The sequence below is a fragment of the Clarias gariepinus genome, chromosome 6 (assembly GCF_024256425.1).
Source record: "Clarias gariepinus isolate MV-2021 ecotype Netherlands chromosome 6, CGAR_prim_01v2, whole genome shotgun sequence".
Taxonomy (NCBI): domain Eukaryota; kingdom Metazoa; phylum Chordata; class Actinopteri; order Siluriformes; family Clariidae; genus Clarias; species Clarias gariepinus.
The window spans coordinates 32,920,720-32,934,965 of record NC_071105.1 but is presented as its reverse complement, the minus strand read 5'-3'; the positions used below and the strand labels follow the sequence as shown (position 1 = coordinate 32,934,965).

At 37.6% G+C, this 14,246-nt stretch overlaps 1 protein-coding gene across 1 annotated transcript in view; it reads right to left on the bottom strand.

Moving 5' to 3' along the window:
* The window catches only part of prkcaa (protein kinase C, alpha, a), a 183,011-nt gene that overhangs the window by 110,976 nt on the left and 57,789 nt on the right, over positions 1-14,246 (bottom strand). The window contains exon 3 of the mRNA XM_053498018.1: positions 11,301-11,383. Within this exon, the coding sequence (XP_053353993.1) occupies positions 11,301-11,383 (83 nt within the window). The remainder of the gene's footprint in view (positions 1-11,300; positions 11,384-14,246) is intronic.

Here is a 14,246-nt window from a genome sequence, read left to right as displayed (position 1 = left end):
TGTAATATATTTACAGATACAGATGTACTGTGGAGGGGCGGAGCATCATTTCAGTGCACTTTCACCTACGAATTTAATGCTTGTTTGTGAATAATATATATTTCAGAACCTGCTACAAATCATTTAATAACAGCCAGATGTACTATAGGCAAAGTACAATAGCAGATTAGTTGCATGTTCTGTTTGTTTTTTTAGAACAAGCTCACTGTTTTTTGTAGCTTACTGAAGGTTCAAAGACCAGGGGTGAGATTCGAACCCCTAATCCTGGAGTTGCCAGGCAACACCAACAAGCTACCGTGCCACCTAAACTTAAACATTGCTTTCAACACAAGGTCTGAGCTTGTCTATCTTAGATATCTAGCTTCTAATATATACATTAGCAGGTTTTGTCACCTGTTTAAGCAGAGAATCGAGATCTTATAACCCCTTTTTTTCCAGGCGTTCTTTTGAGACAAATGGAATGGCAGTAAAGTAATACCATCCTGTTTTTATGCTAATCATTTAATCAGTTTGTATAATTTTTCATTTGTTTAAAGTGCTGCTTAATCACTTTAGTTTCATCGCTGCAGTATCATAGTGAGTATTACAGATTGTTATTGTCTTCTGTGTGATTTTCAAAAAGACATTACTGATCACTGAGCTTCTCCGGTTAGCATCGCGCAGAACAGCTTCTCAACAGGAACAGGATGAGAACGCGTGAACTATTTGCAGGGTAAAACAGATAATGAGGCTGCTAGCAGGGAAATAATAAGAGAATGTGCTCGGGTAAGAAAATGCTGCTTATAACTGCACTCAATTTGTTTTCTGGATCAGCAGGCGAACAGGTTGTACCAAACAGTGCACAGGGGTTTATGTCAGTGAAACATCGCTAGGAGGAGCATATAAGTAAAAATTCTGATTGTTCGAATCTACAGCTACAAATGTCAAAACTAATGATTTTTATTCAGTAATCATTTTGTCTCTCTTACAGCTGACTGCTGCCATGATTAAAAACATACTGTATAGTAAGGATAAGTAATATAGTAAGGATGTTGAGTCAGTACAAATGTGGTCAGTATACAAGATACAAGGGGCGTTCAGATCAATCCAGGACTTGTAATAAAATTGTAAATATTTAGCGGGCGAATCGTCTGATCAGCAAAAAACGGAAGATAATCTGACGCCAATTTACAAAAGGGACTGTGGGAACTGTACACACATTCACAAACAACACTCGCACATGACAGGAACTCATCTGGGAGTTATTGCCACATCTCACATACAGTCCTGTCCTCGCTCCAAGCCATTTCCACAAGTTTGGGCCATTAAAGGAGTTCCTGGGAGGCCAGGCATTTCAGTCCAGTTGCTAGTCTGACCATGACTGAGAAAACTGGGATACGTGCATTAGTGCAGCAGGGTATTATGTAGAGAAATGGTTAGTCCCAGTTTAACTTGAACACTCCTCATAACTATAAACTTTTTGTTGATACTCGTTTCATTTACTTATTTATACTGTGAAATTACAAATCTTCAAATGATATTTGTTAACTGCTGGTAAATAATAGGAATTTCTCACACAAATGAAGTCGCGACAGGGTTTCGGATTCCCAGACAGACGTGACAAAAGCAAAGATGCCGAGTCCCATTTAATGCCTGTCATTACTTTATTATACAGTCATAATTCTGATTAGACATGAAAACTCTGCCTCATCACACTGCTGCACATAAAGTCTTGGTTGCAATACACATCCTTCACGCCAAATAACAATCATGATTCATAATCCAGTCTGTCATTTTTAGAGCCCTTTGAGTAAATGCTTGGCAGGAAAAAAACAACAAGTCGCCAAGAAGAACTAGCGCTAGTGTCCCACCTTCTGATCAGGTTCCAGGGTACAAATGTTTCCCACCTGACTTTGGTGGCAGTCTGGAAAAGTTCACCCGAGCACACAATTATTTGTTAGCATTAGAAATAAAACAAAGAAAAAGATTTATATGCAACTTATTATATATAATAAAATAAAAAGTGCTAATTTACTGTATGGATGACTAGAGTGATGTTTAGAGTACAAGGCTACTATTAAGTCTTCTTGTTGATAAATCAGTGTATATGTATTTGTCATTGTACTGTATACTGGAGCTTAAAAACTTTCTCACCCTAAACTGGAGCTACTTCCTGAAATCAATTTATAGGACATTTCCAATCAGGGTAAACAAATGGATCATTTTATTATTAAGTCTGTCATAATGCCCAGTGTTTCCCACACAGAGTATAACTGGGCCGGCGGCCCAAGTAAACTGACGTATATCTGGCCATGCTTTTTAAAAATCTGTCAGGGAGAACAATGCCACCGTGATCGATTGACTAGTAGCGGACAGCTCCCTCTGGTGCTCCCGCTCCTGTACCTGTTTATTCTGCTACCGCGAGAGCGGTGTACTGAGAGGCAGTAAATGCAGCGGAAGTCAGTTGACATAAAAAAAGAATAAGGAAAGCACACTGGCGGATCTTCTTGAAATAAAACACAAGATTAACCCTTTAAACTTAAGCGATTCTGGACGATCTGGGTGGCAACACAGCACTGGTCAAAGACCGATTAAAAAAATAATAAGTCCTGTCGGTGTGTGTCGACGGGGGAGACTTCAGACATCGAACAGTGCATTTGGGTTTTGTGATACGTTGTATAGAACCAAAGTTATTATTACTATCAAGAAAGTGTCACTTTTACTGCTATCAGAATATAGGAATAACATAGCAGAAATCGAACTTAATAGGCATATTATTATGATTATGATGATGACGATTATTATTATTATTATTATTATTATTCACAGAAACAACCAGATGAACATGTGATTTTATGCTGTGCCTATTACACCCATTTTTCTATTTATTGCTGAGTCATGTTGTATGGTTGGTTCAAGTTAAATATCATTTTAGTTCATCATATTGCCTAGGTTGTGCTGAAAAAAAAAAATGTCATAATAAGAAATATCCGAGATATTTATACCGCTGAGGTCTGGAGATCTCAGCTGTATAAATTATTAACATTTGAATAGTGAGAACAGAAACTTACGCTCATGCACTCTGTCCATATAAATCATGCTATAACTATGAGGTTTTAATTGCTGAGTAAATATCATCGCTCTAAATAGCCCCAGTTATTTAAAGGCGTTAAAAAATACGACATGTAATGCATGGGGTGTGTCTCTATTTTGCCCTCTGTAGGCGAATCGCTAGCTGTTTCGATTCTTCTATGGCTTCAATAATGTTAGCACAGACGGTGTCATTAAACACAACCGCTTCAATTTGGCCGAGTTAATTGCAACAGAAGAACCTATTTGATTAGAGCTCATGACCAGCATCCTGATGTTTCAGGAGGACCTTACTTTATCGGCAAACATTTCTATTTACATAGATGGTTAACTGTCAAATTCAGCCACGATACAATGCGTCTTTGCTTTACACTGTACATTAAGCAAACAAACTAGTAAAAGTAAACACAAGCAGAAAATCCCACAGCAATAACATGCTGATGAACAGCCATACAGTATACACTCCATACACACGTACACTGTTCTCTCTGCGGTCTTATAATAAATGGTCATAATCAGGCTTTATTAGAAAATGATTACAAACTCAGGGATAAACTGAGACCCCTGAGGAGCCGGCGCTGTTATTTTGTATATTAGTATAACGTGTGTTTATTACCATTAGCACTTGACTGATAGGAAACGCAGCAGTGTTGGTGCTTTCTACAGTCCCATGGTCTCTGTTCAATTCTCAGTTCGAGCTGCCACCTGCATGTTTAGATTTATGATCTTGTTCCAATACATTATTGTTTCGACAGATCCACAGCTAGAGATTTTTTTTTAATGTAGTGAGATTTTTTTGGGTAGGAGGCATAGATTCATTTTAGCATAGTTAAATATAATCCCAGCACCTCTAAATAGAACAAAATTAATAATGCATCATCTCTCCTCTTACAATTCAATTTGCTTAGAGATGTGGCCCATAACTGCAGGTTTGGGTAATTTTTTAATGCCCAGTATTCTTCATGACGTGACGTCACACTAGAAAGTAGTCCAGTGTCAGTGGGAAGTGACGGAAGGGAAGTAATAGTTATTGACTGGTACAGGTTAAGGCCGTTAAGAGTTTTTTTCTAGTTTGAATTTGTTGCATACGGAATAAAGGCAGGGGTAAACCGTAAGCAAGTGATAGCTGATGTAGACGTAGTTTCCAAAAGATCAGTTCTGGTTTAATGTTAGTCTGCTTTCACATTGCCGGAGCACATTAACGTTAAGTTCCTAGATAGTGCTTTATAATATTTAAATCTCTAACTGATCGCCCTAAACCATTATTATTATACGCAACAATAAATTTGAATAAAAATTAGTTTTTTAAATAAAAAACTAATTATATATTCAAATAATTACTTTATAATAATAATAATAAATAATGATTATTATTGACAGCAAGGTGTTGTTACATTCTCATTAGGCCCTGAGCCCCGCTAAATGTCTGATCCAATAACTGCAGCTGGAAGGAGGTATTTAATACAGTATTTAATACTTTTGCAGGGAATATCCAGTTTCCAGGAACTAACTTGCTTTGTGGATATTTCACAACATTAAACATTACTACAATTGGATCCAAAGTACTTTTAATTTTAATAAAATAAAAAGAAAAAAAGAGTAGAGAATCCACTGTTTGCCGCTTTATATTTTAGTTGATTAGTTCGTTCTCTGGTTGTTAACCCACGGCCTTAACCGATTGAGCCACCACTGAAAAATACTGAAATTTGGTTAATTCTTTTTCGCATGGATTTTTAACAATATTAAATGTGACCATGAACTATAAAAAAATGTAACAATTGTAATTTATCTGGTATAAGATATACTATATACAACACTTGTACACTTGTTGTTATAGAAAATCGTTAGTGTTGACTAGAGCTGTGAATCAGAGATAGCATGCTAATGTGATTTTTATCACATTATACTAAACGTATAACAATGTCTAATAAAAATTGAAGGGCCGTTTAACTTGTGCTTGGATGCCGCGTTTCATATAAAGCTACAATCTTGCCGTAAACTCGAAACAAGAAGAAGCGATCCTCTCGCAAAAAGCGAGTATTTGCGGAAGACAGAAGTGGCTTGTATTATCTGCAAAAGCTTAGTTATGGTTTTGAGAACTTCATAAATTTTAGTCAACTGAACCTTTAGAAACTTACCTACAAAATTTTAAAGTGTGAATCAATTCTGAATCGAAAACCAACCCAGGGAGTTAGTTATTCGAATTACCCAAAGAAAAAAATCGACCAAATCACATAATCACTTAAAAACCACAGCTGTAGTGTTAACAGTAATGAATAAGTAATTTTTCAATAACAATACACCATGTTGTTGAGCATACTTAACCAAAAAAAAACAAAAAATCCATAAAGCAATACTGCAGCTAGTAACGTTCACTAACTCTGTTTAGCGCTCTGAGAGTGTATGATTTTATTGTTGTTAAATATATCATGTTTACCTATGTATCTTTGCTTTATCACTGTGATTTCCATACAAGCTGATTATTGCAACTTTATTATCAGCTGATTTCTTTACTATATTATTCTAATAAGCTCACAAAACAAAGGTATAATCTCTCCAAGCAATGATCCTACACTATAATATGTAAACATTTTCATGTACTCCATGACCATCAATGTACTACAAGCAGCCAAAACACCTTAACAAATCTTTCCGGAGTTACATTAGCTTTACTAACCTTTAAAACCCTCAGCTATAGTCTCGACTCATATTCTCTCCGGTTCTATATCAAGCTACAAGACTGCACTGTGATGAAGCTTCCAAGACAAAGTCAGTTGCTTCTGCATTGCAAACTGAGCTTGATTTATACGAGAGATTATCGATTGGCTATCTTTAACATCGACAATGAAATTCTATTCCTGCTTTGCAACACAGGGAAGCCCATTACAGCCAAGGACTACAGAGAGCAAGATATTTTACGACTGTTGGACCAAGGGTTTTTATGACTTCGTTAAAGTTGCTGATTATGTGCAAGTGCTTTAAATTTTTAAAATACATAAAAGATAAGTTCTATAGCCTTCTTTTTGCAATTCTTTTTTTTTTTAATTAACATTACAATTAAAGGTCTCATGTTTTACTATTTCTGTACCAACTTAACACAGGCCTCTGAGGTTCTCCAAAGCAAATCTATCAACAAACTACACCTGAAATACACCTGAAATACCCCTCACAAGCTCAGAAAAAATTTAAAAGTCAACCATCAGCTAAAAAATTTATACTTACAAATTTCTGGGATACTCAAGGGCCAGTATTGGAACATTAACAGGAAAAGGTTCAACAATCAACAGTGCTCATTTCAGCGAGGTGTTTATCCAAGAGCTGGAGCCGAAACTTTTTTAGATTTAATGCAGAGGCCTGTTATCCAGTGGTGTTGTGATCCTGCATGACGATGACCGTGTGACACTTCATCACTCCTATAGTCCTGATCTCGCTCCATCTGACTTTTACCTGGGGGAACTTTCACTCAATGAGGGAATATGAAAGCTTGTTGACTGATGCACAAAGTGTGTTAAAAAGTAAGGAGATTATGACAAAAAGTATGTTTTTGTCTTTTCTAAACGTTCATGAAAATAGATTCCACAGCCAGACTGTGGATAATTTTTGACTAGCTACAGTAGATACTGTAGATACAGCTTTATTGCATGGTACAGGTACTCAACAACGATACGGTATACAGTTTACCATCAACCTGAAGTGCAAATAGTAGTTTATATACATCAGTACAAATATTGGCATTGTACAGATTAAATATGTTAAATTATATATACTTAAAGATAACAAAGATACTTGGCCATCAATTTCATAGTTATAATCAACAGCTAGCTATGTTTTATTTACAGAATGGGAGTTATTTACAATAATCCCATCTCTCAAAATTCACTCATTTGTTACACATATAATAATAATAATAATAATAATAATAATAATAAGTGTAACTTTCTTTAATAGTTCAATAAATGAAGCTGCTTTGAGTGCTACCTGTGCAGTCATGTAAATATGAATATGCATAGCGCTGCTTAAACGATTTCCTTGCTTAAAAAATGCTGTGCGTGTTCCTTTTAGTTTTCTGCTAAGTAGGCAGGTGCCGCAACCCGCTCACAAAACACACTCCGGATTCCAAAATATGATCACCCTTGTGGGAGGAGGTTGCCTAGGTAGGCAGCATTTCTCGAGCTGTGCATGTGCTTTTCGGATAAATTTAAACGGCTATACAAAAATGCCGTCAGATTCCATTGTAGTCCCACAATTATTTCCCACAGATATTATGACAGTTACTGCTGAGACTACGCATTAGCATTTCGTGCAGCAGTCTTATACCAGACAGTGATTAATATACTATAGCAGTAGCTCTAAAGACAGTGCTGGCTACATGGCAAATCACAGGTTTATGTTAATGCACTGGTTTTAAGTACATTTTTGGAAGGAGTCTCCAGTTTCACAAAAAGCGGTAATACTGTACTGTTCCTTATCCCCTGGAAGTCATGAACATGGAGATGTCTCCCGGAGAGCCGTGATCAAAGACATCCGTGAAATTTTCTCACCTGTCAATCATTGAAGTACTGGCCAATCATGTTTGCCCATGATGTGGGTGAAGATGATAGATTGCACTTTCCTTTGAGTGATATTGCTGCGGTATGAAATACTTCGGGACATCGTGTTATAAGGTGATGATGCAACACAGCACCTGGTTGCTGATGATAGTTTTTCCCACTACAGCACATATTGTGTCTATTCCTTAAATCATATGCAGAATGTGCTGGGCAGCAACAATCCACTTAATTTGGAAATTGCCTTAAACTGTAATACATATCCATAATTAACATATGATGCATTTCATAAAGAATTCCACCCAGGCAGTAAAAGTCCATTGAGATTGATGTTCATTCATGTCAGTTTTCCTGACAGTTCCATCATTTTACAAGCTCAAGCAGCTGTCACTACATGATGAAGACTTGTGCGACTGAGCAGTGCTTCATCACGAACATCTTAGAAACAGTAAGAAAAGCATTGAGCTCAGTGAACAGTGACTAAAAGGGCTAATATAAAATGATTAACGACTGGGTCGAACCAGTGGACCTCTAATTCTGACACAAAAGACCAAACCCAAAGGGGTTATAAATCAGAGTTTCAGACAGCATGGTACCGTGGGTGACATCTGGTAATAAAAGACGCTGAGCATTCACACGCGTGTCAGCAGATTAAGGGGTTAAACTGTACAGATGCTAAATATAAAAACAGCAAATATGTATTTCCTCAGGTTACACCTGAGACAAGCCAGGGATGCGAAGCGTATTTAAAGAAGTGGGAAACACCACGAACATGGATACTCTGGCCTGGATTGAGTTTCCTACTGAGGGAAGGGGTGGAGGATGCTCCATCCCGTATTACCTCATACGAGAGAAAGAGAGAGAGTGTTTTGTTTTCATTGTTACATAAATTGTCTTGAAACTTACAACATATGAAAAATATAGAAATAAACACAATATACATAGAAATATTACTCTAGCCTCCCTGTCTGGCCATTCTCCTTTGATCTCTCATCAACAAAGAGTTTTTTGTTTGTTTGTTCGTTTCAGCCACCAACTCTAGGGACGCTTGTACAAGAAAATCTCATGATATCGGCAGTTAAAATACTTACACAAGCCCATCTGGCACAGATAACAACGTCACAGTCAGTTACTGGGAGCACATTTGCCCAATCTTTCTGATGTATGCAGTAACTACAGCGCGTCATCTTTACCTGCAGAATGTTCTATGTTTATATGCGGCACACATGATTACCATATTCATTAACTGCCTGAATGTACAAATGCACCTAGTCATGCAGTCAGTAAATCAGTCAACCAAAACAACTTAACCCACAAGTTCAACACCAATATATTTATAAAAATAACCAACCAATAAAGCAATCAATTAATCAACCAATACAACAAACCAACCAACCAATGCAGCAACCAATTAACTAATCAACAATTAAACAATCAATCCATCAAACAAACAATTACTTAACTAACCAATCAAACAATCAAACAATTTACTTACCAATCAAACTAACCAATTAACTGACCAAACAATTACCCAAAACAACCAACCAATTAACCAATCAAACAACTAAATAACCAACCAATCAAACAATCAATCAGTTAATTATCCAATCGATTAAACAGGCAGACAATCATCCAACCAATCAAACAAAAACTCAAATGTTTAATTTTTTTGAGAAAACTGAAAAACACACAGAGTTTGCGACAACATAATACTACGAGTAACATCAAACCAAAAATACACTCCATGTCCTATTACAGAGGCATGCGGTGATGTGATCAGTAGAAGTACTCTCTCATGTAGTTCAGACAGACAGACAGACAGACACACACACACACACACACACACACAGTATCAGCTCCTGTATCGCCGTCAATCAAAGAAAAGACATTACCATAGCACCAAACTCTGGGATCTCTAGTGACCTGTGGTATTTGCACTCATGAATACCACTTTGCACATTCAAGTCTGCACAGTCAGTCTTTACCCTGTCCTGTATGCATGTGTGTAAGCAAACTTTTATAATTACATTTTACTTAATTACTGAAATTCAGAAACAGTTCTTTTAAAACACTTCATAGTTGAATACTGTTTAAATTGGTGCTCTTGTACCCTAAGAACTTCCTAAGAACTTCATCAGGTTCAGAATTTTCAGTTTTTTCAGTTTACATTTTAAACTGAATCTAAAATAGACTTTCCCCAGATTATTACACAATAAAATTATTATTATTGTTATTAAATATACTGTATATTTTATGTATGTATGTATGTGTATATATATATATATATATATATATATATATATATATAAAATATTACTAATAATAATAATATTTTACACACCTAATTGTTAGGTAAATGACTTAAACATAAAAGTCATAAATAAAATTTTATACAACCTGTTTATTACACATTTAAATTCAAATTTTATTCACTGATGTTATTGATTATATTTACCTAAATTTATGATTTGTTATATAAAGTTCTAATAGAATTATTATGATTATTAAAAATTTGTACCCGAGTATTTTACACCTGATTATTATACATTTTAATCCAAATTTTCTACAGATGATAAGTATAAATTTTAATCAGAAATTTCTGTAGCTAATTATTGTAAATTTGAATCTGAAATATCTACAGCCGATTATATATTATACAAAATTCAATCAGACTTTTTTTACAGCTAATTATTGAACTAAAATTCTTATTTCTATACTTGGTAATTGTAAATTTGAGTCTGAAATGTATATAAATGATTATTAGATATTTGAACATGAATTTTCTGTGCTTAATTAGTTTAACCAAATTGTTAAATATGTGATTATTATAAAACTGAACCTGAATTTTCTACACCTGATTAATATAAATTCAAATCTGATTTTGTTTACACAGCATTATAATAAAAAAGCTGAACCAGAATTTTATACAGCTGATCATTAGTGATTTAATCCGGATTTTTAAACACAATTCAATTTAATTTAATAGATTCGGTTCAACTACAATCCCTCGCTTTAAAAAGCAAATAAATGAATGCAATAAACAGACTATATCTGTTGTAATAAAGTCAGTGTGGGTGTGGCTTAATATTCTAATGAGTTAACTTATGGACATTCCTCTGTTTAAGACTCTCAGCCTACTACATCATTCAAGCAGAACACAAGACAGAGTAAGCAGGGATCACTGGGCTCGTTCTCATAGTTAGCACCGCCCACTTTACATCATTCATCCTTTGTGTTAAGCATCAGATTATGTGGATGCTGGATTATCGCCAATTAGTAATGCTTTACTCTGCATATTGTGCTCAGAGGAGCCGACATAAATAGCAGCGATTTTTAATTTAAGTTTATGTGTGTGTGTGCGTGTGTGTGAGAACTTTTAGAATGCACAGAATAAATGTCATGTTTTGACAACAGCTATTACATCATCCACTGGTTTTGCCTCCCACAGCTTTAGATGTGCTTTGCTTGCACACTGACAAAGGACTTTTACATAAAACACTGCGTTTCTCTGTAAACTCTGTGTACTATGCATTGCAAATTCCAGTTACATCCTGCAAATAATATGCAGCACATTTGAAAGCACATACGTGGTATCAAGTGTGTTCATTTCACCCAGATATGGCTGATAAAGGGGACTGGTGTGTGTGTGTGTGTGTGCGTGTGTGGTTACGTGTGTATACTCACATCTGTGTCGGGTCCTTTATCCGCTCCAGGGCAGGAGAATGTGACAAACTCATGGCAACGCTTATGAACCACGAAGCAGCAGACTGAGAGAGAGAGAGAGAGAATGATGTCACTTTGCAAATTTTAACATTTTCTCCTGTCCACAGTTCTCTTGTTAGTCCTTGACCTTAGATTATTGTCAAGCAAAGACTTTGTCATGTTCATTCCCTGTATGTGAAGATGCTGACCGGTAGTTTGGTGACTGAATTATCCCTCTGTAAAAAAGCGTGCATGTCCCGCTCAGAGTGTGTTCCTGTCTCGTATACACTGTAGGCACTGGATTCACAGACTAGGATGTTTAAAGGTCCCATATAATTCGTCTTCTTTAACAGGTTAAACAAAGTGTGTGTGTGTGTGTGTGTGTATGTGTGTGTGTGCGTGTGTGTGTGTGGGGGGGTGTGTGGGTGTTAATGCTCCATCTAAAAAACCTATGAAAGGTTTTTTCATACCTTAAACTCCCTGTTTCACTCCTCTTCCAAATGCGTCATTTTAGTGTCTATGTAAATGGGCCTCTTCTAAACCATGGAAAAATGACTATAAGCAGGGATTATTTTTTTTCTCCTTCCTTGTGCTCTTGTTTTTGTGTGTATAATTACTGGAATTTCTCATAACACACCCCCTTAGTCTATCACATGCATCTGTGAGGTCACATAGGCGGAGGAGCATGCGGATGTCCTAAAAACAGATGCGATGTGGCTGTCAGAATTAACACAATTCCTGAAATTCCTAAATGGTACGCAGACCGCATACGATTTGACAAATTCTGAAACCAAAAGTCACAACTGAGCAAACAAAAGCTGCTCTGAGAACATTTTCTTAGAATTGGAGCCAACTGGAATGAACCAGTTCTGTGATTCTTAACTGTTCTCAGAACTGTTTCCGCGAGCAAATCTCTGATTTAGATTTCATCACCTCAGGCGTCCCCTGCCCTGCGTCGCACTGAGGAAGTACAGAAGCACTGGGGACAAAAACACTCCAGTGCCAAGAGCTACAATCAGGCCTAAGTATGCATTTGTTTGCATTAAGTGCTGAAAGTGAAACAAACCAGGATGTGTCTGGGGGTTGAGTCATGTCAACTGGACACTCAAGCACTTCCTCTACTCGCTCTGGTCGTTACAACTTAACGACTCTCCCTAATTTCTCTCTATTGCTGTTTCTTCTTAACAACACACACACACACGTGTCTCCATACTACTCTCACCTTCTCTATTGTTCACGTAATGAGCTTTCAGTCAGGGCCCTCCCCTGCCTTTTGACCCTGGAGGATACAAATATGAAGAACTTACCAACTTCCCTCAGAATGAAGAAGCTACTTAGGTGAATGTCTAAGAAGAACGACTTAACAAGTTGACATGACTCAGATCCAAGATCACCTCACCTGGATGACTGAGAATCTTCACAGACAAACCAATGTGTGATTTACTGAAATTATTTAACACCAACATCCCAAAGAAAAGCCAATGCAACACAACCTGTCACACACAGGGCCCAGCGGGCCAAACACCCCAGATCCCAACGGTGGGATGCACTGGACAAACATGTCCGATCTATGGAGTCAATACCCATCAACCCAGAGCGCCCACACAGCGCCCACACAGTGTGTGTGTTGTCTTTTCGAGTGGCTTGACCCGGCCTCCAATCTTAACAAATCCCAATCCAATCGAGTACCCATGGGATGGGACGCACTGGACAGACAAGGCAGATCCACCCCCCCACCAGGCCCCACCCCACAACCAACAGCTCTCCCTGCCAACATCCTGGCGCCAGGCATCACAACACACCACCAGAGGCCCTGCAGACCACAGCCTGAGGGCCCAGAGCCACCTCGGTCAAACCCATCTCCCAGTGATCCAGACCCCCCTCTGTCCTCTGCACCTGCTGACTCGTCCCTGTGCTGAACTGGACTGCATGATAACTTGAACAACTTCTGTTCTACTGGCTTCCAGCAGCCTAACACACATGATGTCGTTATATAATTCCTGTTATCCGTTATCACCCAGATGAGGATGGGTTCCCTGTTGAGTCTGGTTCCTCTCAAGGTTTCTTCCTATTGCCATCTCAGGGAGTTTTTCCTTGCCACCGTCGCCCTCGGCTTGCTCACCAGGGACAATCTCACAATCTCATTATTATCTAAACACATTTGTTTCTCATTTCACACTTCCATAAATTTTCTTTTCATTTTGTGAAGCTGCTTTAAGAGACTAGAAACTATCCGTGCCTCGGCTGATCGACCTCTTTTAGAGTAAGAGGGTTAATTATCTACATTCACCCAAAGCATTTCTGCGAGTCTTGTACATTCCGAGTTCAAACAGAAACAGGTCGCATTTTCAGCTGCCAGGAGCTTCAATTTGCGCTCTACTGACACAACGGGCTGTAATCAGTCATTATAATCCTATGAGAGCTTGCTCTCCATAAAGAGCAGAAAAGAAACTGTCCCCTTCCCTTTCACCTGCAGGATGGAAGTATATGATTAGAAGCTATATATAAAAAGCAATAATGCACTGTCGAGATCTAAGTGCTGCTATAAAAGCAGTAAATCTTATACTATCTCATTAAGTCATGACCCCAGCTCTCTTTTAATATGATGTGTGTGTCTGTGTGTGTTTGTGTGAGTTGGATACGGTCCATTTCTTGGTACATACATGTAGGTGCGGTTTAATCGTGTGGTGCAGGCTCTTCCTTAGCTGAAACTCACACAAGAGTAAACATACACACCCGAGCAAACACGCTCGTATCCTGGATCAAGCTACACAACAACTTCAGGTTATTTAATTAAAAGGAAAAAAAAAAAAAGGATCACACACTCTCACACCACCAGTGCTACAAGAAGGATTGGGGATTTCCCTTCAGCAGAAGAAAGCCGTACATCTGTGTATAGCTCTGACCTCCCTCAAAGCAACATATTTG